General features: G+C 43.0%; 2 protein-coding genes across 5 annotated transcripts; one reads left to right on the top strand and one right to left on the bottom strand.

Annotated features, from left to right (window-relative positions):
* The first annotated feature begins 503 nt into the window (after positions 1-503).
* LOC115103629 (DNA-3-methyladenine glycosylase-like) lies at positions 504-9,076 on the top strand. Its single transcript, XM_065006733.1, has 5 exons — positions 504-527; positions 1,140-1,365; positions 1,572-1,635; positions 7,276-7,460; positions 7,817-9,076. The coding sequence occupies exons 1-5, from the start codon at positions 504-506 to the stop codon at positions 8,272-8,274; spliced, it is 957 nt and encodes a 318-aa protein (XP_064862805.1). The 3' UTR covers positions 8,275-9,076.
* Positions 9,077-9,997: 921 nt separating this feature from the next.
* On the bottom strand, positions 9,998-22,294 carry LOC115104213 (GATOR1 complex protein NPRL3-like). Of its 4 annotated transcripts, none has more exons than XR_010460404.1 (15): positions 21,756-22,294; positions 21,586-21,655; positions 19,829-19,867; positions 18,798-18,930; positions 17,056-17,130; positions 14,920-15,073; positions 14,564-14,645; positions 14,331-14,468; positions 13,574-13,730; positions 12,772-12,878; positions 12,229-12,358; positions 11,631-11,823; positions 11,169-11,361; positions 10,239-10,644; positions 9,998-10,162 (listed from the first exon to the last, which is right to left on the bottom strand). XR_010460404.1 is itself a non-coding variant. In XM_065006482.1 (14 exons), exons 1-14 carry the CDS (start codon positions 21,952-21,954, stop codon positions 10,479-10,481), a joined length of 1,836 nt encoding a protein of 611 aa, XP_064862554.1. In that variant the 5' UTR covers positions 21,955-22,294; the 3' UTR covers positions 9,998-10,478. The 4 variants fall into 4 exon arrangements, 2 of the variants coding, with proteins under 2 accessions (XP_064862554.1, XP_029481364.1); XR_010460403.1 differs by having other exon boundaries at positions 9,998-10,201; XM_065006482.1 differs by having other exon boundaries at positions 9,998-10,644.
* Positions 22,295-24,599: the final 2,305 nt, after the last annotated feature.

Consider the following 24,599-nt stretch of genomic DNA (forward strand, 5'->3'; position numbering starts at 1 on the left):
TTTGCTTGCGAGCATGATAGCTGTACTTTTTGTCGATAGTTGACATGAGCCAATCGGCGTTTCTCAAGAAGTTGAATGCACCCAACTAGATTTTACGAGTTCACAACTGGTAATTACCACCTTCCCATTTAGTTATCAACTCAGCAGAAGCCCCAGCATCACACGCGATACAACTAGCAAGCCAAACCAGCTTTTGACAAATATTTCCTATAACAAATCATTTGTGGGTGCAAACCCAATTTCAGATTAATACATAGGAAACGGACATTATTGATGTTGCATACTGAATAGGCCTGTATGTTCTGGCTAACATAAATGTGCCTCAACAAACCTACATCGTTGCAACAAAACAAAAAGACTAGCTAGCTAATGCTTTTAACCTTATAGGCAAAAAAACATGTCTAGTTTAACAAGCTAGGTCACAGATGAAAGAGTTATAAATATCTCTGGCTAGGTAGCTATTTTAACTCGATTACAAGCTCAGGTACATCAATTAATGTAGCATGTCAGGGCGAAAGAGGACACAAGTATCCTTTTTTAAAATTTAATCTTTATTTAACCAGGTAGGCTAGTTGAGAACGAGTTCTCATTTGCAACTGCGACCTGGCCAAGATAAAGCGTAGCAATTCGACACATACAACAACACAGAGTTACACATGGAATAAACAAAACATAGTCAATAATACAGTAGAACAAAAGAAAACAAAAAGTCTATATACAGTGAATGCAAATGAGGTAAATTAAGGAAATAAATAGGCCATGGTGGCGAAGTAATTACAACACTGGAATGGTAGATCGGCAGAAGATGAATGTGCAGGTAGAGATACTGGGGTGCAAAGGAGCAAAATAAATAAATACCAGTATGGGGATGAGGTAGGTAGATAGATGTGCTGTTTACAGATGGGCTATGTACAGGTGCAGTGATCTGTAAGCTGCTCTGACAGCTGGTGCTTAAAGCTAGTGAGGGAGATGTGAGTCTCCAGCTTCAGAGATTTTTGCAATTCGTTCCAGTCATGGGCAGCAGAGAACTGGAAGGAAAGACGACCAAAGGAGGAATTGGCTTTGGGGGTGACCAGTGAGATATACCTGCTGGAGCGCGTGCTACGAGTGGGTGCTGCTATGGTGACCAGTGAGCTGAGATAAGGCGGGGCGTACCTGAGCCCGAGGGCCAAGTAAAAAGGGGCGTGTCACTGAGGAAGGTGAGGTCTACCGTCCATGACCATGAGAGCAGTGATGTTGATGATGTCAGACCAGGAACAGTGAAGAGTCAGTACTTCTCCAAGGAGGGGGAACCACAAAGGCTTGGAGAAGAGTTCTTCAACCAGCCCTGTATAAATTTGGCTAAAGCATTCCTGGGCAAAATACGTTCCCTAGAATCAAACATAAATTTAACCCAAACCACTGTTGAATAATCCTTGATCAGATACATATTATAACACAGTAGGTAGGCCTATGACTAGGGGCAGCCCCCGTGATGGGAAGGGGGCTCTTTGTGGACTAATGTCTACCTCTGATATAGCTACAGATTGTTACACCAGATAATGTGATTGAACTTTTTTTGCTCCGTGAAGTAATCCAACAATTTGTACGCCGCCACCTTGTCTATTTCAAGTATTTTCTCATTGATCGAGACTGGTAGGTGTCCACCCCAAGGTGCTCGTGTCATGAAGGGCAGACACCTGTCTCGATCAATGAGAGAAGACTTGAAATAGACAAGATGGTAGGATTACTTCATGGAACAAAAAAATGATTACCTGGTGTAACAATCTGTAGTCACCTCTGAGGATTATTGTTGCAACTAAGAGTTGGAAAGGTCATCTATTTTAATCCTGAACAGAAACACTGCTTGCATTCAAACGACCAGCAAATTTCAAAGCCAGGAAGTGCTTGTGTATGCAGAGTGACTATTAATAATCTTAGCCATGACTCCTTTGCATGTTGCTTCTTTTTAAGCCCTCCAGTGGCTGAATCCTGTGCATGTTTGTGTTTAATTAAGTTATGTCTGGACCAGTTTACAGGAAGGCTGTAATAAAAAGTATGAAAGCCATTATCATGTGGCAAGGCTTCCGGGCTGGTTGTTAATTGTCAGAGAAGCTTGGTTCCCCCCGGTGTGATCATGCATTCCACCAGCCTTCCAGCACACACTGCCTCAGAACACTGTGTGGTTTGTGAACAGTCCTTTGCTCAATGCTGAAATAATTGCTCTCCTCAATGGGGACTTCTTTCAACAGCACTGAAAGAAACTCTGACTCTGAGTAGTTGGTGCTGACTGAGATCCAAACAACTGATGGGAGAGGACTTATCTTGTAGAAAAATATTTTTTTCCTTCTCACATTAACCTAATTTTATACGACTTTGTCCCCCCCCCAGCTCCATCTATACTAAATGCCTTCTCAGTGGAGTCTCATGGCCTCTGTTGATTTTGTATTTATTATGGATCCCATTACTCTTCCTGGGGTCCAGCAAAAATTAAGGCAGTTTATACAATTTTAAAACATTGCAATACATTCACAGATTTTACAACACGCTGTGTGCCCTCAGGCCCCTACTCCACCACTACCACATATCTATAGTACTAAATCCATGTGTATGTATGTTATTGTGTGTGTATGCATGTGTCTGTGCCAATGTTTGTGTTGCTTCACAGTCCCCGCTGTTCCTTAAGGTGTTTTTTAAATCTAATTTTACTGCTTGCGTCAGTTACTTGATGTGGAATAGAGTTCCATGTAGTCATGGCTATGTAGTACTGTGTGCCTCCCATAGTCTGTTCTGGACTTGGCATCCTTTCACTCCCTCCTCTCTACATTTTCCTCTTCTCTCTCTGCTGCTAAAGCCACTTTCTACCACTCTAAATTCCAAGCATCTGCCTCTAACCCTAGGAAGCTCTTTGCAACCTTCTCCTCCCTCCTGAATCCTCCTCCCCCTCCCCCCCCTCCTCCCTCTCTGCAGATGACTTCGCCAACCATTTTGAAAAGAAGGTCGACGACATCCGATCCTCGTTTGCTAAGTCAAACGACACCGCTGGTTCTGCTCACACTGCCCTACCCTGTGCTCTGACCTCTTTCTCCCTCTCTCTCCAGATGAAATCTCGCGTCTTGTGACGGCCGGCCGCCCAACAACCTGCCCGCTTGACCCTATCCCCTCCTCTCTTCTCCAGACCATTTCCGGAGACCTTCTCCCTACCTCACCTCGCTCATCAACTCATCCCTGACCGCTGGCTACGTCCCTTCCGTCTTCAAGAGAGCGAGAGTTGCACCCCTTCTGAAAAAACCTACACTCGATCCCTCCGATGTCAACAACTACAGACCAGTATCCCTTCTTTCTTTTCTCTCCAAAACTCTTGAACGTGCCGTCCTTGGCCAGCTCTCCCGCTATCTCTCTCAGAATGACCTTCTTGATCCAAATCAGTCAGGTTTCAAGACTAGTCATTCAACTGAGACTGCTCTTCTCTGTATCACGGAGGCGCTCCGCACTGCTAAAGCTAACTCTCTCTCCTCTGCTCTCATCCTTCTAGACCTATCGGCTGCCTTCGATACTGTGAACCATCAGATCCTCCTCTCCACCCTCTCCGAGTTGGGCATCTCCGGCGAGGCCCACGCTTGGATTGCGTCCTACCTGACAGGTCGCTCCTACCAGGTGGCGTGGCGAGAATCCGTCTCCACACCACGTGCTCTCACCACTGGTGTCCCCCAGGGCTCTGTTCTAGGCCCTCTCCTATTCTCGCTATACACCAAGTCACTTGGCTCTGTCATAACCTCACATGGTCTCTCCTATCATTGCTATGCAGACGACACACAATTAATCTTCTCCTTTCCCCCTTCTGATGACCAGGTGGCGAATCGCATCTCTGCATGTCTGGCAGACATATCAGTGTGGATGACGGATCACCACCTCAAGCTGAACCTCGGCAAGACGGAGCTGCTCTTCCTCCCGGGAAGGACTGCCCGTTCCATGATCTCGCCATCACGGTTGACAACTCCATTGTGTCCTCCTCCCAGAGCGCTAAGAACCTTGGCGTGATCCTGGACAACACCCTGTCGTTCTCAACTAACATCAAGGCGGTGGCCCGTTCCTGTAGGTTCATGCTCTACAACATCCGCAGAGTACGACCCTGCCTCACACAGGAAGCGGCGCAGGTCCTAATCCAGGCACTTGTCATCTCCCGTCTGGATTACTGCAACTCGCTGTTGGCTGGGCTCCCTGCCTGTGCCATTAAACCCCTACAACTCATCCAGAACGCCGCAGCCCGTCTGGTGTTCAACCTTCCCAAGTTCTCTCACGCACCCCGCTCCTCCGCTCTCTCCACTGGCTTCCAGTTGAAGCTCGCATCCGCTACAAGACCATGGTGCTTGCCTACGGAGCTGTGAGGGGAACGGCACCTCAGTACCTCCAGGCTCTGATCAGGCCCTACACCCAAACAAGGGCACTGCGTTCATCCACCTCTGGCCTGCTCGCCTCCCTACCACTGAGGAAGTACAGTTCCCACTCAGCCCAGTCAAAACTGTTCGCTGCTCTGGCCCCCCAATGGTGGAACAAACTCCCTCACGACGCCAGGACAGCGGAGTCAATCACCACCTTCCGGAGACACCTGAAACCCCAACTCTTTAAGGAATACCTAGGATAGGATAAAGTAATCCCTCTCACCCCCCCTTAAAAGATTTAGATGCACTACTGTTCCACTGGATGTCATAAGGTGAATGCACCAATTTGTAAGTCGCTCTGGATAAGAGCGTCTGCTAAATGACTTAAATGTAATGTAAATGTGAAGAGACCTCTTTGGGTATGCATGGGTGTCGAGCTGTGTGCCAGTAGTTTAGACAGACAGCTAGGTGCATTCAACATGTCAATACCTCATAAATAAAGGTAGTGATGAAGTCAATCTCTCCTCCACTTTCAGCCAGGAGAGATTGACATGCATGTTATTAATATTAGCTCTCTGTGTACAGTTGAAGTCGGACGTTTACATACACCTTAGTCAAATACATTTAAACTCAGTTTGTCACAATTCCTGACATTTAATCCTAGTAAAAACTACCTGTCTTAGGTTAGTTAGGATCACCACTTTATTTTAAGAATGTGAAATGTCAGAATAATAGTAGAGAGAATGATTTATTTCAGCTTTTATCACATTCCCAGTGGGTCAGAAGATTACATACACTCAATTAGTATTCGGTAGCATTGCCTTTAAATAGTTTAACATGGGTCAAACGTTTCGGGTAGCCTTCCACAAGCTTCCCACAATAAGTTGGGTGAATACTGGCCCATTCCTCCTGACAGAGCTGGTGTAACGGAGTCAGGTTTGTAGGCCTCCTTGCTCGCACACACTTTTTCAGTTCTTCCCACCAATTTTCTATAGGATTGAGGTCAGGGCTTTGTGATGGCCACTCCAATACCTTGACTTTATTGTCCTTACGCCATTTTGCCACAACTTTGGAATTATGCTTGGGGTCATTGTCCATTTGGAAGACCCATTTGCGACCAAACTTTAACTTCCTGACTGATGCCTTGAGATGTTGCTTTAATATATCCACATAATTTTCCTTTCTCATGATGCCACCTATTTTGTGAAGTTCACCAGTCCATCCTGCAGAAAAGCACCACCACAACATGATGCTGTCACCCCCATGCTTCACGGTTGGGATGGTGTTCTTCGGCTTGCAAGCTTCCCCCTTTTTCTCAAAACATAACGATGGTCATTATGGCCAAACAGTTCATTTTTTGTTTCATCAGACCAGAGGACATTTCTCCAAAAAGTACAATCTTTGTCCCCATGTGCAGTTGCAAACTGTCTGGCATTTTTATGGCGGTTTTGGAGTAGTGGCTTATTCCTTGCTGAGTGGCCTTATGTCGATATAGGACTCGCTTTACTGCGGATATTGATACTTTTGTACCCGTTTCCTACAGCATTTTCATAAGGTCCTTTGCTGTTATTCTGGGATTGATTTGCACTTTTCGCAAATCGCTAATTTCTAGGAGACAGAACGCGTCTCCTTCCTGAGCAGTATGATGGCTGCGTGGTCCATTGGCATTTATACTTGCATACTATTAATTGTGATACAGTGAAATAATCTGTCTGTAAACAATTGTTGGAAAAATTGCTTGTGTCATGCACAAAGTAGACGTCCTAACCGACTTGCCAAAACAATAGTTTGTTAAGAAATTTGTGAAGTGGTTGAAAACAAGTTTTAATGACTCCAATCTAAGTGTATGTAAACTTCCGACTTCAACTGTACATCCAAGGGACAGTCGTGCTGTCCTGTTCTGAGCCAATTGCAATTTTCCTAAGCCCTTTTTTTGTGGCACCTGACCACAAGACTGAACAGTAGTCAAGGTGGGACAAAACTAGGGCCTGTAGGACCTGCCTTGTTTTGTTAAGAAGGCAGAGCATCGCTTTATTAAAGACAGACTTCTCCCAATCTTAGCTACTACTGCATCAATATGTCTTGACCATGATTATAATTCCTGATTCTAACTGGATGATATTCTATAGGCTTCAATTAAGACAAGTAACTCTTTATCCACATTATAGCAGGGGGTGTAAAGCCATAACACAAGTTTTTCCAGCAGCAGACTTTGATCGATAATGTCAAAAGCTGCACTGAAGTCTAACAAGACAGGCCCCACACTCCTTTTATCATCAATTTCTCTCAGCCAATCATCAGTCATTTGTGTAAGTGTTGTGCTTGTTGAGTGTCCTTCCCTATAAGCATTCTGAAATTCTGTTGTCAATTTGTTTACTGTAAAATAGCATTGTGTGGTCAAACACAATTTTTTTCCAGAAGTTTACTAAGGGTTGGTAACAGGCTGATTGGTCGGCTATTTGAGCCATTAAAGGAGCTTTACTATACTTGGGTAGCGGAATGACTTTAGCTTCCCTCCAGGCCTGAGGGCACACGCTCTACAGTAGGCTTAAATTGAAGATGTGGCAATATCGTCTGCTATTATCCTCAGTCATTTTCCATCTAGATTGTCAGACCCTGGTGGCTTGTCATTGTTCATAGACAATAATTTGTTCACCTCTTGAGTTGAATGATCTAGCTAAACATGGTGGTTAAAATGTGTGTTGTGTATTCCTGTATCAACATTGGAGTCCAGCTAGCGGTTGCACAGCCATTGGCACACATACATCATCAGCAGAGCTTATTGTGACCCCACACATGTAGTCTAGTTCTCTTCAGAGACAACAATAGCTCAAGTTCCTACTGAAGACATACCCACTGAGGACACACATGAAAGAAAGTCTTTATTTAGGCCATCCCTTGTTTGTGCTGCAAGGTATTGGTGCGTCGGAGTGCAGATGGTGGTGGAGACTGAGGCCTACCTGGGAGAAGAGGACAAAGCCTCTCACTCTGCTGGGGGAAAATGTACTGCGAGGAACACAGCGATGTTTATGAAACCCGGCACCATCTACGTGTACCCCATCTACGGCATCTACCTCTGTATAAATGTTTCCAGTCAAGGTAAGACCATACAACAAAAACAGTACAACAGCCAGGCTTACCCTGAAGGTAGTGGAACAAACCACCAGTAATAAACCAAACTGCCATTAAAACCACACGCAGAAAAGTTCAGTGTGTTGGCCTTATCTGTAGGAAAATCACCTCATTAGAGACTAAGTAGTGTTGCATCTCCCAGGCTCCCCCATGTTACTTTCATTAGGCCATAGTTCTCTTTTTTTCAACTGCTTCTCATTATTGAAGACGTTATATTATATGTTGCACCATGTTATTATCCATTCATTCACACTGGAGAAAAAGGGCAAAGGAAGGAGATAATATGGCTCCACTCTATCGTTCCCTGTGTGTGTTCTCTCTAGGGGAGGGTGCTGCTGTGCTTCTGCGGGCTCTGGAGCCTCTAAATGGCCTGCGTCTGATGAAGCAGCTGCGGACAGCCAGGCGGAGGGAGGAGGCCCGGCCCCTGAAGGACAAAGAGCTATGCAATGGTCCCTCAAAGCTGTGCCAGGCCCTGGACATACCGCGCTGCTTCGACCGGAGAGACCTTGCCTCAGACCCAGAGGTGTGGCTGGAGAGGGACACCCAGATAGGACCGCAAGAGCCAGGCCTTAGGGAGGTGGTCTCAGCAAGCCGGATCGGCATTGACTCTCATGGGGAATGGGCCACCAAACCCCTGCGCTTCTATCTGCGTGGTCACCGCTGTGTGAGTGTAGTGAACAAACAGGCAGAGATACAGATTCACTCACTGGCCAACAATGTGATATCAGACTTTGCGTCCTCCTCAGTGGACGTATGTGATGGTGACACAGGACAGAATTGAAACTGGGAATATTTTTGGAATTGTATCAAACCATGATGAGTATATACTTAATGTTTTTACAGACATAATGCAAGTGAAAAATGTCAGCTATGAGCTATTTCAGTAATTTGGTCTAGCTATGGGGAAATCATTGCAAAATACCCAAAGCCAAAATGTTTGCTCTGAGGGGAATCCAGATTCAATATATAATTACGTCTACTTAGATACACACATTGTTGCCCAAACACAAATCCCACAGATATGGAATATGCCATATTTGTGTGCTACAAATGATTCAACTACATTCCAAACATCTGTAAAATATTTGATCTAGCCTCCCCTCCCTGCTATCAAAGCAACTAGAATTTCCATTCCAGTCATTCTCATTAATAAACATCCTTGCTGGAAAAGTTCTCTTGGAATCATTGATTTCGCAGATGTTTGGAACGTCGTGCTCCTTCTCTCAAAGCAGAAACAGCATGTCTGATGTTTGGCATCTTTTCATTCTTTCCCTCCCACTGAGACTCCTGGGGGAGGCAGCCTTGCCTGCAGCCTGGAATGAGCATTAAGGTTGTTTTCCTACATTGTGTTTGTTGGAGATGATTTAGCACTTTTGGGAATCCCCCAAATGGAAAGGCTCAAGTGGAGTACTGTGTTTAAACTGCCCAATTTATAGGTATCACTAAAGCTCTTCACACACTGTTATTCAATCATGTACAGTAGTATTGAAAACAAGGCATTGAACGTAAAACATCTAAGAGAGAAAGGGACTAATTAAATCATCTAAAAGCTACATACATTCACTCCCAGTCCCCCAAGCAGAGCAGACAGTTATTCTTTTAGAAATCTTATTGTTTTGGGTAGCATTGATATGAGTACAGTTGGCTAGAAGCAATGAGCACCATAATAAGGCCTTTGTACAGCAGCAGTCCGTATCATTCTGTCCGTCTGGTATTTCAGAAAGGGTCCTTCACCTCATGACAGACCTGTTCACTCTCTCTACCCTCTACTCCAGAGGAGACTGGAAGAGGGAGATGACAGACCTCTACTCCAGAGGAGAGTGGAAGAGGGAGATGACAGACCTCTACTCCAGAGGAGACTGGAAGAGGGAGATGACAGACCTCTACTCCAGAGGAGACTGGAAGAGGGAGATGACAGACCTCTACTCCAGAGGAGACTGGAAGAGGGAGATGACAGACCTCTACTCCAGAGGAGACTGGAAGAGGAGATGACAGACCTCTACTCCAGAGGAGACTGGAAGAGGGAGATGACAGACCTCTACTCCAGAGGAGACTGGAAGAGGGAGATGACAGACCTCTACTCCAGAGGAGAGTGGAAGAGGGAGATGACAGACCTCTACTCCAGAGGAGAGTGGAAGAGGGAGATGACAGACCTCTACTCCAGAGGAGAGTGGAAGAGGGAGATGACAGACCTCTACTCCAGAGGAGAGTGGAAGAGGGAGATGACAGACCTCTACTCCAGAGGAGAGTGGAAGATGGAGATGACAGACCTCTACTCCAGAGGAGAGTGGAAGAGGGAGATGACAGACCTCTACTCCAGAGGAGAGTGGAAGAGGGAGATGACAGACCTCTACTCCAGAGGAGACTGGAAGAGGGAGATGACAGACCTCTACTCCAGAGGAGAGTGGAAGAGGGAGATGACAGACCTCTACTCCAGAGGAGACTGGAAGAGGGAGATGACAGACCTCTACTCCAGAGGAGACTGGAAGAGGGGGAGGAGATGACAGACCTCTACTCCAGAGGAGAGTGGAAGAGGGAGATGACAGACCTCTACTCCAGAGGAGAGTGGAAGAGGGAGATGACAGACCTCTACTCCAGAGGAGAGTGGAAGAGGGAGATGACAGACCTCTCTACTCCAGAGGAGAGTGGAAGAGGGAGATGACAGACCTCTACTCCAGAGGAGACTGGAAGAGGGAGATGACAGACCTCTACTCCAGAGGAGAGTGGAAGAGGGAGATGACAGACCTCTACTCCAGAGGAGACTGGAAGAGGGAGATGACAGACCTCTCTACTCCAGAGGAGAGTGGAAGAGGGAGATGACAGACCTCTACTCCAGAGGAGACTGGAAGAGGGAGATGACAGACCTCTCTACTCCAGAGGAGAGTGGAAGAGGGAGATGACAGACCTCTACTCCAGAGGAGAGTGGAAGAGGGAGATGACAGACCTCTACTCCAGAGGAGATTGGAAGAGGGAGATGACAGACCTCTACTCCAGAGGAGACTGGAAGAGGGAGATGACAGGGTCCTCATGGTTGGTGACCACCAGAACACTTCTGAATTTGTCAAATAGGGTCTTCAGCTGAGATCGCCTCATGTTTTCATTATACATGATCTCCTCCAGGTGATGGTGCCCTCGGAAGTAGTGCAGCAGCCTGGAAAGAAGGAAGGAACATCACACAACAGGCAGAGAAATGAGACTAAAGCAAATTATTCTCCAAATCATTAGCTAAGTAAATCTAGCATGAAGCAGCACTTGTTAGAGCCAGTAATCACATTAGTGCATCCTGCACACTATGCAGTCACACTATTGATTCACTGCTTAGGGCTTTGGCATTTTCCTTCAAGCTTTTTCTCACTTCTGCAACTCAGCAATTGTTACACAACTGAAAAATAACATTCTATTTCCCATATATTCTTACATGAAGACGGGATGAGATTTTTTTTTTTTTTTCAAAGCCTTGAACAAAAATCCTTTAATTCCCCACAAGACCAAGCTGACAGATGTATGTTTGTTCTGAAGATATACTAGTCACAAGAGCCTCCAGCCCCGGTCCTTCAAAATGAACCAGCCCACCTGTCATACTGGCTGTTACACAATAGAGGGCGCCATTACTCCACTAAAAATACAGTAGCCCACCTTGGTGCCAACTAGTAAAGCGCAGGGGACATACTGTACCTGGCAAACATGCGCAGGTCTTCAGGACTTTGTGCAGCTGGGATATTGAGGATGACCTGGCGCTCGTGCTCTGTCAGGCTGGCCAGTAACGTCTCGGTCATCCTCCTGTTTAGTGGAGAGTCTCCACCAGGAAGCAGTTCTGCACTGGAGTTATCCATACTGGGACTGGTCAGGGTCATGTCATCACTGCTGGCTACACAGACAGACAGACAGACATACAGACAGAGAGAGAGACAGAGTGAGGGGTGGAGAGAATGAGAGAGACAGACATTGATTGAGGAGAAGGAATGACAGACAGGGGTTAATGATTAGCTGACTAGAGGCACAACTGTAGCAGGTAACCCTTTTGAACAGGAATTGAACAGGTTAACCAGGTACGGTAGTACATAAAAACAGAGCGTACTTCATCAACACTTCACCCCCAGAGTGCAAGACAGCTGGTTGAAGGGGAAGTTCACATACTTGGAGATCCAAAGCTGAGTGCGCTGGGCGTGCTGAGGCTGCGTCCCCCCACCCGGGCCACCAGGGGGAGCTCCTCGTCCCGCAGCAGACCTGGCTCCTCCTCACTGGGGGGGACCAGCAGACACACATAGGTATGGAGCTGGATCAGCAGGCGCCGCTGGAGCATCCACACCACCATCTGGATCAGCTGGGCCTGGCCAAATGTGGAGGGGAAAGGAGAAGGGACACACTGGGTTAGAGGCACCACTCAAAGAAAAAAACTGAACAAGTGGAACTGGAAGAAGCGTCACCCTGTAACTGGGCTCATCTGTTTGAGACAGAAAGGTTCCAACCTGGCCCAAAATAGAGCCAAGAAATAGCTGCGTGTTCTGATCCTGTTCTCATGAAAAATAGATGTTGAGAAGGATGGAGTTGATGTGATGTCTTTTATAATTTATCATCTTCGCTTAGAGAGCTCGGCCAAACCAGGATGGGTCTGGGAGAGACGCTCTTTCTGCTTCAGACATCAGCATTTCTAAGGCATCAATGATATGCCGAGTAGCTTTCTGGAAGCTATCTTTTAGTCAAAATGAGCTTGTGTATTTCCTAATAGACCTACCTCCTGCACAGACGCATCCAGTGGGTTCCTAAACTCAGACAGTGAGAGCGGCAGGGAGAACTTGGCCAGCATGGAAGGCAGGTCATGACCTGGGAACTGCTGGCCAAACGCCTCAGCCAATGGAGAGTACCTATGCAAGAAGAAGGAGATGGTGATTTCTTACTTCTTCATATTCATATTGTGCCCGTTACAAATGTTCAAGCTGGAGAGAATCCTTTCAGTCTACAGTACGAAACACAGACAAACCATGAGTGGCCAAAAGAAAATCTAATTCAGTCAACAAAAATAATGGGTTAACATGATATGACATCACATTTTGTTATAGATTCACCATCCAATCGTTAGGTCATAATTCAAAATGATCACCCTGATGCTCATGATGACAGCTTGTTATGTTGGTATAAAATAGATGTACAGATTACAGTGTCTGGTTCATTAGTTTAGCCAACTCTCAGCACACACCCTGTTAATGAGGCATGGCAGGAATGAGAGAAGGAGAGAAAGGGAGCACGAGGCTGTTCAAACACTCACACAGATACTCACAGGCTGATGTTGGCGTGTGGGGACAGCATGTAGACATTGTTCTCACACAGAGGGTACACTATGATGGCTTTTCCCCAGTACACCAGGTGAGCAGCAATCTGGAAGATCTGCACACACAACGAACAGAAACAAAAATGTAACTGTGAAAATGCATGATTGGGCATGGACAGAACCTGTCTGTATAGAAATGAAATATTACTGAAGAGAAAGAAGATTCATCATTTACCCCACTAGATGGCAGTATGAGAACAGCAACATTATGACACCAACAATATGATGTGACATTGAGGACAATTTGTAATGACTTGCTATTCTTTATATCGACAATTCTTTATATTGCAGCATGTTAGTGATCAGCAACTTACAATCAAATATGTTCAAAAGTGGACCGATGTCAACTAAACCTGGCTTCAAATACTATTTAGGGTATTTCAATTGCTTTCAAATACATTTGGAAGTAAGTATTTATATTTTATTTTTAAAGACAAGTAGTTGAATATTGGAACTTATTTGGAAATACACTGACTCAAATACACTCCTATGCATTAAATCTGGGCATCTTAAAAAAGTGTTTGAAATTAGTATTTGAAAATGCTTTCAAATAGTAGGCTATTTGTAGGAAATGCTTTGAAATACATTTACATACTTCCAATATAAGTATTTTATTCAGCCACATTATTTGAAAATACTCAAATACACAGAAAATAAGTATTAAAATAATAAACAGTCAAATACCCATGTATTTGAACCCGATCAAATACCCATGTATTAGTGTGTACTGATGCAAGGTGCTCCTACCAACCTGTAGCAGGTTCAGGTCTGCATCCTGTGCCAGCTGCTGCAGGTTCTTGACTGCAGAGCAGGTCTTAATGAGGCGCACCAGAGCAGGAGAGCAGTCCAAAGGCAGCTGGGCCAGCAGAGCCTTCTCACTGTCCAGCAACAGCAGAGCATGATACGGCCTGGGGGACAACAACACATACATTTAACACAGAGCCCATGTTCATGACTAATTATCACTAGTTACATTCTACATAGTCCGTGAAGTGTATAGAAATACACTTAGCGCCCCTTTGTTGCTACAAATGTACAACATTTTCTCTCTTGGAAAATACTCATAATATATAGCTATCATTATGGCTTATATTTAAGTTCCAATGCATGTTTTACTAAGGGCAAAATTGTAGTAGTAATTTGAGATGAAGATACTAACATTGGTCTGACTAAACATAAGCATGTGAAAGGCAGAAGAAGTAAATAAAGAATGCCATTAGGTGGCGCTGTGGCCTACAGGAAATTATTGGTGGAGCTGCTCACCAGATGCAGTTAATAGTTCCACATAAAGAAGCAGGCCACAAGAGCTAACTGTTACCACAAAGAGTTCTCTCTCACAGCCTCGGTATATAATTACTGTAAAACGTTCCATAACACAGATCTGATCAACCTAATGTCCACATACAATGAAAGCCTACGAAGTTCTGCCGTCAGTTACAACTTGTAACCCACACGTCACAAACAGTGTTCAGTAGCTCACAAAAGGACAAACTCACACACATACACACCTTATGGCCTTGAGGCTACGCTCCAGAGCCTCTGGGGGTACGTGGTTGCCCCCTACCCGGTGGATCTTGTGAGGTAAACAGAAGCTCACCTCCAGCCAGTTGTTGATATGGAGCCTCACCACCCCTGTTGTACACAGGCTAGAAACACAACACAGGCTCTATTATTACACCTGCACTGTAAGAACAAAGAAACGATCCACAAATACATCATTTTGTAGGGTGTTTTTACAAACCTGTCATATGCCTCCTTCAAGTCCCTGGCAAGCTTGCATTTAGGAAGGATTTGTCTGAACGGTGACTGAGGGCTGCCATCAGCTAAGAACGAAAACACAGAAAATCAAGTCACATACATTGACCTCTCCATGACATTGTAAAGCCATGTCGCGTGAAGACTTTGACAGACACCTCTCATCCCCATCTTCTTTGGGACAATATGGAGAGGAAAATATATGCATTGTTCTGTAAAATGCTGTCAGAGTTAAGAGTTAAGTAGGTACTTCATGGTATATGGTACTTAATGGCTGGTACTTTATGGTACTAGACTCAAGCACTGAGTGGTGTGTTTTGGGTAATGTAGTATGTGACTCACTCTCGGTCATGTTGGTCACCTCGTCCTGCACGGCCAGCATCAGCTTGGCCTCTCTGGTGAGGTACTGGCAGCGGCGCTCCTCGTGCTGCAGGGCGATGGCGATACGCCGGGACAGGTTGTGCATGCAGCTGATGACGGACGGGTCGGCGTTGGCCTGTAAGAGGCGCCAGGACAGAGAGACGGCATTATGAGACACTGGTGCAAAGCAACTGGAACACTGATCACACTTCAACACTGGGTTAAAGTGATACTTCGAGATTGTGGCAATTTATCTAATTCCCCATAGTCAGATGAACTCGTCGATACCATTTTTATGTCTCTGCGTCCAGTATGAAGGAAGTGAAAGGTTGTTTCGTGAGCCAATGCTTACTAGAAGTTTATAGACTTCCAATCATTGCGCTAACACTAGTTAGCAATTGCGCTTGGCCTAGTTAACAACTTCCTTCAAACTGCACGCAGAGACTCTGAAATATCGAAATATCCCTTACCTTTTTTACTTACTAAAAAGTACTTTATTATTAGTTTATAGATGATTATAAATCTATAATGGTTATAACACATTGGTTGAAATTGTGAGCATCTACTAAATTATTACATTGTAATTGTAACAAATAGGGAATCTATGGTCCAGCAAGTCAGTTCAATAATAACTTAATAAAAAAAATTGAGTGGTAAAATGGCCCTAGTTCCAAACTGCTAATTAAAAAAATGTGAGTGGTAAAATGGCCCTAGTTCCAAACTGCTAATTTAAAAAATGTGAGTGGTAAAATGGCCCTAGTTCCAAACTGCTAATTTAAAAAATGTGAGTGGTAAAATGGCCCTAGTTCCAAACTGCTAATTTAAAAAATGGCCCTAGTTCCAAACTGCTAATTTAAAAATGTAAAAATGGCCCTAGTTCCAAACTGCTAATTTAAAAAATGTGAAATGTGGTGCTAATTTAAAAAATGGCCCTAAAACTGCTAATTTAAAAAATGCCCTAGTTCCAAACTGCTAATTTAAAAAATGTGAGTGGTCAAATGGCCCTAGTTCCAAACTGCTAATTTAAAAAATGGCCCTAGTTCCAAACTGCTAATTTAAAAAATGTGAGTGGTAAAATGGCCCTAGTTCCAAACTGCTAATTTAAAAAATGTGAGTGGTAAAATGGCCCTAGTTCCAAACTGCTAATTTAAAAAATGTGAGTGGTAAAATGACCCTAGTTCCAAACTGCTAATTTAACAAATGTGAGTGGTAAAATGGCCCTAGTTCCAAACTGCTAATTTAAAAAATGTGAGTGGTAAAATGGCAAAACTGCTAATTTAAAAAATGTGAGTGGTAAAATGGCCCTAGTTCCAAACTGCTAATTTAAAAAATGTGAGTGGTAAAATGACCCTAGTTCCAAACTGCTAATTTAACAAATGTGAGTGGTAAAATGGCCCTAGTTCCAAACTGCTAATTTAAAAAATGTGAGTGGTAAAATGGCCCTAGTTCCAAACTGCTAATTTAAAAAATGGCCCTAGTTCCAAACTGCTCATTTAAAAAATGTGAGTGGTAAAATGGCCCTAGTCAAAAGTGCAGGAGATCATTTTCTGCATTGTCATGTTAGGCGCAGAGCTGTGGAAAATGCCAGTGAGTGACAGGCTGGGTGGGTTGCTGGGCAGATATGAGGTTAGAACATGACTGTGCACATTCCACCCAGTCTCAGCTGTGCAGGGCTAGGCAGCCTCCAGTGAATCAGCAGTCTGCCAGGCTGAGTCATGCCCAGGGGAGGGTAGTGCCATGCTGGGTAGAGTGATTAAACAGAGCCCACTGCCCCCGCCCAGCTCTCACCCTCCTTTCCAACACAGATAGACCCCATGCTGGAATGTTATCACCCCAAGAGACCCATCCCTTTCTGGGAAAGCACTCTCCCTGACCTGGCCTCACCCACCCAAATTACCAGCCAATTTATTTTATTTAATTAGACTAAATGTATTTATCACCAATGAATGTGGTGTTTGTAAAATAAGCACATAATGTGAAAAACATTTAGCTAATCCAAACCTGAGTATTAGCACTTATTCATCGAATTAAGATGAATATTATTGACATGACAATAATTATATTCAAGAGGAAAGAAAAAGCTATTTATGGAAAATAAAATAAAAATGACATTCTTACCCTCAGAGCAAACACAACACTGAACAGGATCATGGTGGGCATCTCCCTCTTAGGTGAGGGGTCTGTCTTGGACACCTGGACAGAAAGAAATAAGATAATAAATATAAGATGTTCTAAATCATTCTATGATCAATGGCTTTGCACATCACTATTTAAATCATAATACTTGCTATTGTATGTATTGAAATGTATAAACAACACAGTGAAAACATTCATGTTAGTCCTGTGACAAAGCTCTCTAGACAAGAATAAACAGCTGTAAATGGCTCCTTTTACTCGTGCCTTTTATACTGGTATTTTCAACATCTTATTTACAAAAATACATAAATATATAATTGCACTCTTTAAAGCTTGGTTTATTACAGTAGGTATTCAATTAAGCTTTGAAATAACATTCTATGAGAGCCATAGCTCATGAATTGTTGGTATAATTTCTGAAAAGGGCCATTTTGTAAAGATTCTAACATACAGCTCAGGCTCGGTTATTAGGGGATCACACTGATGAGAAATTGCCATTTGGATACAGTCAACAGCATACAAATCACATGGATTAGCAAATGATTCACTGCACTAGTTGAGTAATTTGTTATTGGGTTCATCAGGACACTAATTTCAACCCTCTGGGGCGGCAGGGTAGCCTAGTGGTTAGAGCGTTGGACTAGTAACCGGAAGGTTGCAAGTTCAAACCCCCAAGCTGACAAGGTACAAATCTGTCGTTCTGCCCCTGAACAGACAGTTAACCCACTGTTCCTAGGCCGTCATTGAAAATAAGAATTTGTTCTTAACTGACTTGCCTAGTTAAATAAAGGTTAAAAAAAATAACAGGCTACATGTAGTCCTGTGAATGAAATAGTACCTATCATTAGGTTAGACACGTTTTAATTACGTTACAAACCATTTCAATATTTGTCTAGAATTTCACTCCAAATGATTTCTCCACCCCTTATATTCAACCATTCTCTCTTACTTCTGTGAAATGTCAAATAATGATTGTGAAACACAGATGTAAGGCACTTCTTCCACTAGATGGAGCGAGTGACCTGAGTTCACAGTCTCAGAGTGGAATTAGAAGTCAAAGGAGAATTGCTGTTTCATATAGAGAGGAGAAGAACTGCCCCCTCTCAATGAAGCCAAAGCCGACCGCAATTGGGAAAATGTCAATCTTCGTGGTCAATCTTCGTGTAAATAAATGAAAATATTCTAAGACAAGCATGGTACCAATAATTAATTCTATTACACCAGATGTATGTCCTTGAACTGATTATTTTAAAACCAAAAGGTCGCTGGTTCCAATCCCCGAGCCAACTAGGTAAAAAAATCAGTCAATGTGCCTTTGAGCAAAGCACTTAACCCTAGCTGCTCCTGTAAATCGCTCTGCAGAAGAGCATCTACTAAATGACTAATGGAAGCCTGCAGTACCCCGGTAGGCCTTCAACTTGATATATTCATTGAGAGGGGGCAGCACTGAGCTAGCCTGCAACGTCACTTTCTGGAGTAGCTCAAACTGTACATGTTATATATCCATGAGATGCCATTTTAACTGAATTCCTTGGCTTCAAATGTGCTATTGAGTCTTCACAAAGGGATGAATTGTGTCACGTGACTGATGGCTTTGTCCATCCATTCATATACAGTCATTATTCAGATCTCATGGTATTGCTGGACTGACTGACAGAGAATCTCTGCGGGTGAATGTGTATTTATGCTCAGGCCATCACAAATTCACAAAAAAAGTATCTTACCTGAATGGTGTGAGGATGCTGGAGGAGGGTGGGGTGCCCAACGAAACGCACATTGTCTATCTTCAGCTCAAACTTCTTCCCACACATATCAGACTTGGTGGCCAAGATAGTGGCGAGGATGATGTCAGAGAACCTTATTGGAGAAAGAGAGGAGAAAAATACATAAGTAAACCAGCTGAGAGTAGAGCAGGAAGGGAGGAGAGCAACAAGATATCTGAGAAAGTGCCAATTATATCTAATTCAGTTTTATTGTCTTTGTTTTATTGTTTAGTCCATCAACCTATAATGGTAGCCATAGTGTTTCTATGGATAGGAGGGTTAGGTTAATCACATGGATCAGCCTGCAACCTGATTGATGGATCACAGTTTGAGAGGAGCTGGTGTAAATAGTACTTGGAGAGGAGAGACGACAGTGAATAAGCCCCCTCTGGCAGAGAAGGTGAGGGCTTTGTAAAGGGGAGGTGACAGACTCATGCTGGTTTACATAGCTCATGCTGTAGGCTGGCCCCATCATCCAATACAAATTATATCAACATCATTAGGTGGTATTATTCCATCAGACAACCGAAAAGGGACAGATTCTAATCCAATCTTAATCATGACTATGTTTTTTTGTTCTGAGAAATAAGTTATTATGTCTCTGCTTGGTTTAGTCATGTAGATAAAGTCTGTATCTATTCAGAATTGATTTCCCAACAATCAAATATCATCACATGAAGTGGATTCCAATGCTAAATTAACTGAAGAATCTATGTCCGCTGGTTTTGGAGCAATCACTTAACAAGGCTTAATTGAAGTGCAGGATTTAACAAGATAAACCAGTGAATCATTCCATCTGTAATAATTCAACAGGAATTTCAGAGATTAAGGTTGGCGCAGGTATATGTATATGTACACACACAGGATATATTTTATATATATATATATATATATATATATATGCAAGACAAAACAGGAAGGAAGGAAGGAGTGAATAAAGACAAGGGTGTAGTAAACCAAGGAAAGGTGGTTTTAGAATGACTTGGTCTTACCCTGCTACCAACTGTTGATCAGTTAATGGAGTTTGTTCTCTGAAATGGGAATAGGGCCAGAAAAAAAAAGAAAATGCAAACAAAAGAAAAAAAATGCAGCAGACAATTGAACAGAGTCCATAACAGGACATCACAAACAAAGCTAAACAAGATTACCACTTGAGAGTGACTTGAATAAATATTTTAAAGCAAATTGATCTCATTTCTGTACCAAAGACTTGATTACAGAAAATGTTGTAACGCTTCACGATGCATTGCTCTTGTACCAGAGTACAAATGCTATAATTAACCCAGTAACAATGTTATGAACATGTTATTACAAAGTAATGTATCATTTGCTTTGTAATTACATAGTAGTCAACATTAGTTTTTTTTGTTAGTGGACTCAACTCCATTAAAATGCAACAACAAAGCAATAACTAAGTAACAACAAGTTACTAGAGTAACTACCATGTTAATATCATAGATGGGTTGAAATAGGTAAAGAGTAGGCCAAACTTGATGTAAATAGGCCTGTAGCTTTTATTTGAGTAACTATCAATTGTAGGCATCTGTATTTTTGTTAAATTCTTCCTTTTAAATTAAAATGAGTGACTGAAATTTTCATTAAAAAAAATCTTTATCTAGTGGCCACTATTTTGCATGCCAGCAATTTCTTATTATCTGAATGTCACTTGAAAATTAAAAAGCAAACACTTTAAAAGCCCACATGTTAAACAAAAGGCACTTATGTAGTAACAAGGTTAAAAAGCTCATGTAACCTATCCATTTATTTGACATACATATAGAGTGACTTTCATAATCACATATTCCAAACAACAGATAAGGGGTGTATTGCCATGAACCCATGCTGTAATATCACAGACACATTTGCAAGAAGGCACAAATACAACCCTAGCCATCTTGGGTGATCCAGAGCCAATAGGACCCTAGCCAACACACATGCCACAATTGTTTTAATCAAATGTTGACTAATTTTGTTCTGATATGAACATATCCAAAACTTGACTGGTTAACAAAACGTATGATGAATATGCTGAAGCCTGTCCCGCTGGTGCAGTGTCACACAGTCCCCTACCCAATTCATAAATGCTAACTATTTTAGCACATAATGATGATAGTATCTTCTGACTAGGGGAGTTTTGTTGAGCGCCCAAACACTTGCTTTAAACATTAACAAGCATTGCCTGAGGTACTATATTGGAAACATAAGGAATGTATCTCTTATCAGTGAGAAATACTTTTTTATTTTTTTTATTCAAGTTACTACACGCCTTTATTGGGTTAGTTTTCCCACACGGACATATGTCCATGTTACAGAGCTTGTTGATGGAAGACATTGGCCGCCACCTGTGAAAATTGGCTATCTAGCGTGCTCCGAACACCTGTGTGTAAGATAACTGAGGAGGAAATGTAGTTCAAAAACTGGGGGCACACAAAGTGTATGGATCTGTGTAAAACTACTAAAGTAAGTGTATCTTTTTTATTTGAAAGATAGGGGGCATATCAGCATACGTTTTGAAAACCGCTTCGAAAGCGATGATTATTGACGTTTTTAAACCTTAAAACACAGCATCGGAATTGTAGTTTACACCGAGCCAAATGCGGGCGAATGTAATGGCTGAAAACCCGACACATGGATGAGGGTTTTCGAAAGCTAACAGTCCCCATTCAAAGGGATGTTGTTTATTTCCCCGTCGTGATATAGACCTAAACATGGACACATTATGTAGGTGACATAATATGACGACCAATACCTTGAATCTCCATCTGGGTCTTCAAGAACATCTCCTGTAGTGTTCAATGCATATGGACTTCGCTGTTTTGCTATTGGGCAAAGACATCAGATTAGAAGATTTGTTTACCGAATTTTACATATCACACCACATAGCAAGCTAACGTCAGACACACAGTAAGGACTACTTACTCGTGAGTGATGAAGTGCAATCTGCAACCCGTTGAAATGGGTACCTAAAGAGCAATTTATTCCCTCGGCTACCCGAAGTAACCAAAATTACACTGATAGGGCTTGTCTTTTCACCACATTTGAAGAAGCTATTTTCAGACTGTTTATACATAGATTTTCGCTCGCCTTGTAAATCAAATGATGATGAATGAATGTACATATTTTAACGTCGAGTTAGCTACTGTAATGTTAAATATCAATTGACAAACAGTTTGCTAGCTACATGGTTATAAGAAACCTAGCTACCACTTGCCAGACTTTCCAATAATTATCAAATATAGCTAGCTCCGAGCTAACTAGCTTGTGCCAGCTAAGAAATGTTGAGGGTTAATGTTACCTATCGCAGCACCATTAGCTACATTGATTAACTACTTAACAACATTCGGTAATATACTGGTGACAATATATTTTAATACTTATATAATTCCGTTATCTGCTAGATGTGTTGTTTCTCTACTCCAGCTCAGAGCTGCCTGCCAATGTTGTGTGTTACACTGATATGTGATGTAGACCGTAAAAAATAGTTCCGCTAGTGGGGTGGGAGATTACAGTGATTCGGTCGATTCTAAAACAAATACCCTGTTGTAAAAACTCGCATTTTACCAGTTAATATCATCACTGTTATTTTTCAGTAGCAATGCAACTGTACTGTAGCCTCGCGAGCCAGCATGATCATGTGAGGCTGGAAAGCATAGAGCAGGGGTTCTTAAACGTTATCACCTAGAGACCCAAATTAAACATCAAATCGGTCACAAACACATATTTAGCAGAAGTAGCGAATTGCTTGTGTTCCTAGCTCCAACAGTCCAAGAGTCAGTTAAGAACAAATTCTTATTTACAATGACAGCCTACCAGGGAACAGTGGTTTAACTGCCTTGTTCAGGGGCAGAACGACAGATTTTTACCTTGTCAGTTTAGGGATTCGATCTAGCAACCTTTCAGTTACTGGCCCAACGCACTAGGATACCTGCCGCCCAGCATGAGTAAAACCCTTTGCTTGATACTGTTATCCATAATAAAAGTCGACATTAGAATCCAGTTTACTTTTAATAATCTGAGCGAAATTATCTAAAGAGCTCTAGTGCGCCTAAAGTCGTTTTCCATTGCTTTGTTGCCATTATATCAGTTCTAGCGTGTCTCAATAATGACCATCTACACTGAACACAAATATAAACGCAACATGTAAAGTGTTGGTCCTATGGTTCAGGAGCTGAAATGACAAAATCCCAGAAATGTTCCATTTGCCCCCCAAAATGTATTTCTCTCAGATGCTGTGCACAAATTTGTTTATTTCCCTGTTAGTGAGCATTTCTCATTTTCCAAGATAATCCATCCACCTGACAGGTGTGGCATATCAAGAAGCTGATTAAACAGCATGATCATTACACAGGTGCACCTTGTGCTGGGGGACAATAAAAGGCCACTTTAAAATGTGGAGTTTTGTCACACAACACAATGCCACAGATGTCTCATGTTTTGAGGGAGCATGCAATTTGCACGATGACAACAGGAATGTCCACCAGAGATGTTGTCAGAGACCTGAATGTTAATTTCTCTACCATAAACTGCCTCCAACATCGTTTTAGATGATTTGGCAGTACATCCAACCGGCCTCACAACAGCAGACCATGTGGAACTGTAACCGATGTGAAATGGCTAGCTAGTTAGCGGTGGTGCGCGCTAATAGCGTTTCAATCGGTGACGTCACTCGCTCTGAGACCTTTAAGTAGTGGTTCCCCTTGCTCTGCAAGGGCCGCGGCTTTTGTGGAGCGATGGGAACCGATGCTTCGTGGGTGACTGTTGTCTGCAGAGGGTCCCTGGTTCGAGCCCGGGTAGGCGAGGGGACGACTAAAGTCACGTGGTTACATAACCATGCCATTCCAGACATATGTCTTCTTCACCTGTGATCGTCTGAGAGGGGGGTGCTGAGGAGTATTTCTGTATTTCTGAAATAAAGCCCTTTTGTGTGGGAAAACGCATTCTGATTGGCTAGGCCTGGCTCCCCAGTCGGTGGGCCTGACTGCCAAGTCAGGTGCACCAGTGCACCAATGGGCCCTTCCATTGGTGCACCTGTGCCAAGTCATGTGAAATCCATAGATTACGGCCTAATGCATTTATTTCAATTGACTGATTTCCTTATATGAACTGTAAACTCAGTAAAATCTTTGAAATTATTGCATGTTGCATTCAGTATAACGCAGTTACCTACAACTATTAAAAAGTTGCTACTCTGTCTCCGTGCAGCAGTCTCTCAACCAGTGCTCTCAACGCACGCACACCCCTTTGTCCCTCCTCGTCTCCACCATTCATTCACTCACTCACTCACTCACTCACTCACTCACACACTCACTCACACACTCACTCACTCACACACTCACTCACACACTCAGTAACAGCCTGCTCACTGCCTGATAGTCAGCAGCAGGTCACAGTGAAATATATATATTTTTTAATGAAATGCCATGGCGGCTGCGGTGCAATTTAGAAGTAGCCCAAAAACCTGCCACCCGCGATCAATACATTTTCACCTGCGACATCGTTTCAAAGTAGCCCAATTATCAGGAAAACAGACGGTTCATAATAGCCAATCACAACACTGGACTGGCCAATGCCAGGAATTTGTTAGTTCGTCCATCACTCCAGTAAAAGTGACCAATTTAAGGTTTATAGACATGCACCCGCCTGTAAACCCGCACCCCCATCAACCCTGGAATCCAAACTTAAAGGTGCCAAAACTTGAGAGAGCAATTTGAGAAATTGAAAGCGAATGACTATTGCTGTTGGACAATTTAATGCGCTCAAATA

The sequence above is a fragment of the Oncorhynchus nerka genome, linkage group LG21 (genome assembly GCF_034236695.1).
Source record: "Oncorhynchus nerka isolate Pitt River linkage group LG21, Oner_Uvic_2.0, whole genome shotgun sequence".
NCBI lineage: Eukaryota > Metazoa > Chordata > Actinopteri > Salmoniformes > Salmonidae > Oncorhynchus > Oncorhynchus nerka.

What these genes read in the sequence shown, in the direction of transcription:
- LOC115103629 (XM_065006733.1), top strand. Translation starts at nt 504, where the DNA reads ATGTCAGGGCGAAAGAGGACACAA. An exon ending in CAGGGCGAAAGAGGACACAA is followed by an intron (nt 528 to 1,139) that starts GTATCCTTTTTT and finishes CAGTGAGCTGAG; the next exon opens with ATAAGGCGGGGCGTACCTGA. An exon ending in TATAAATGTTTCCAGTCAAG is followed by an intron (nt 7,461 to 7,816) that starts GTAAGACCATAC and finishes TGTTCTCTCTAG; the next exon opens with GGGAGGGTGCTGCTGTGCTT.
- LOC115104213 (XM_065006482.1), bottom strand. Translation starts at nt 21,954, where the DNA reads ATGTACATTCATTCATCATCATTTGATTTACAAGGCGAGCGAAAATCT. An exon ending in GATCAACAGTTGGTAGCAGG is followed by an intron (nt 18,931 to 19,828) that starts GTAAGACCAAGT and finishes TTCTCCAATAAG; the next exon opens with GTTCTCTGACATCATCCTCG. An exon ending in TGGATGCGTCTGTGCAGGAG is followed by an intron (nt 11,824 to 12,228) that starts GTAGGTCTATTA and finishes ACATTTGGCCAG; the next exon opens with GCCCAGCTGATCCAGATGGT.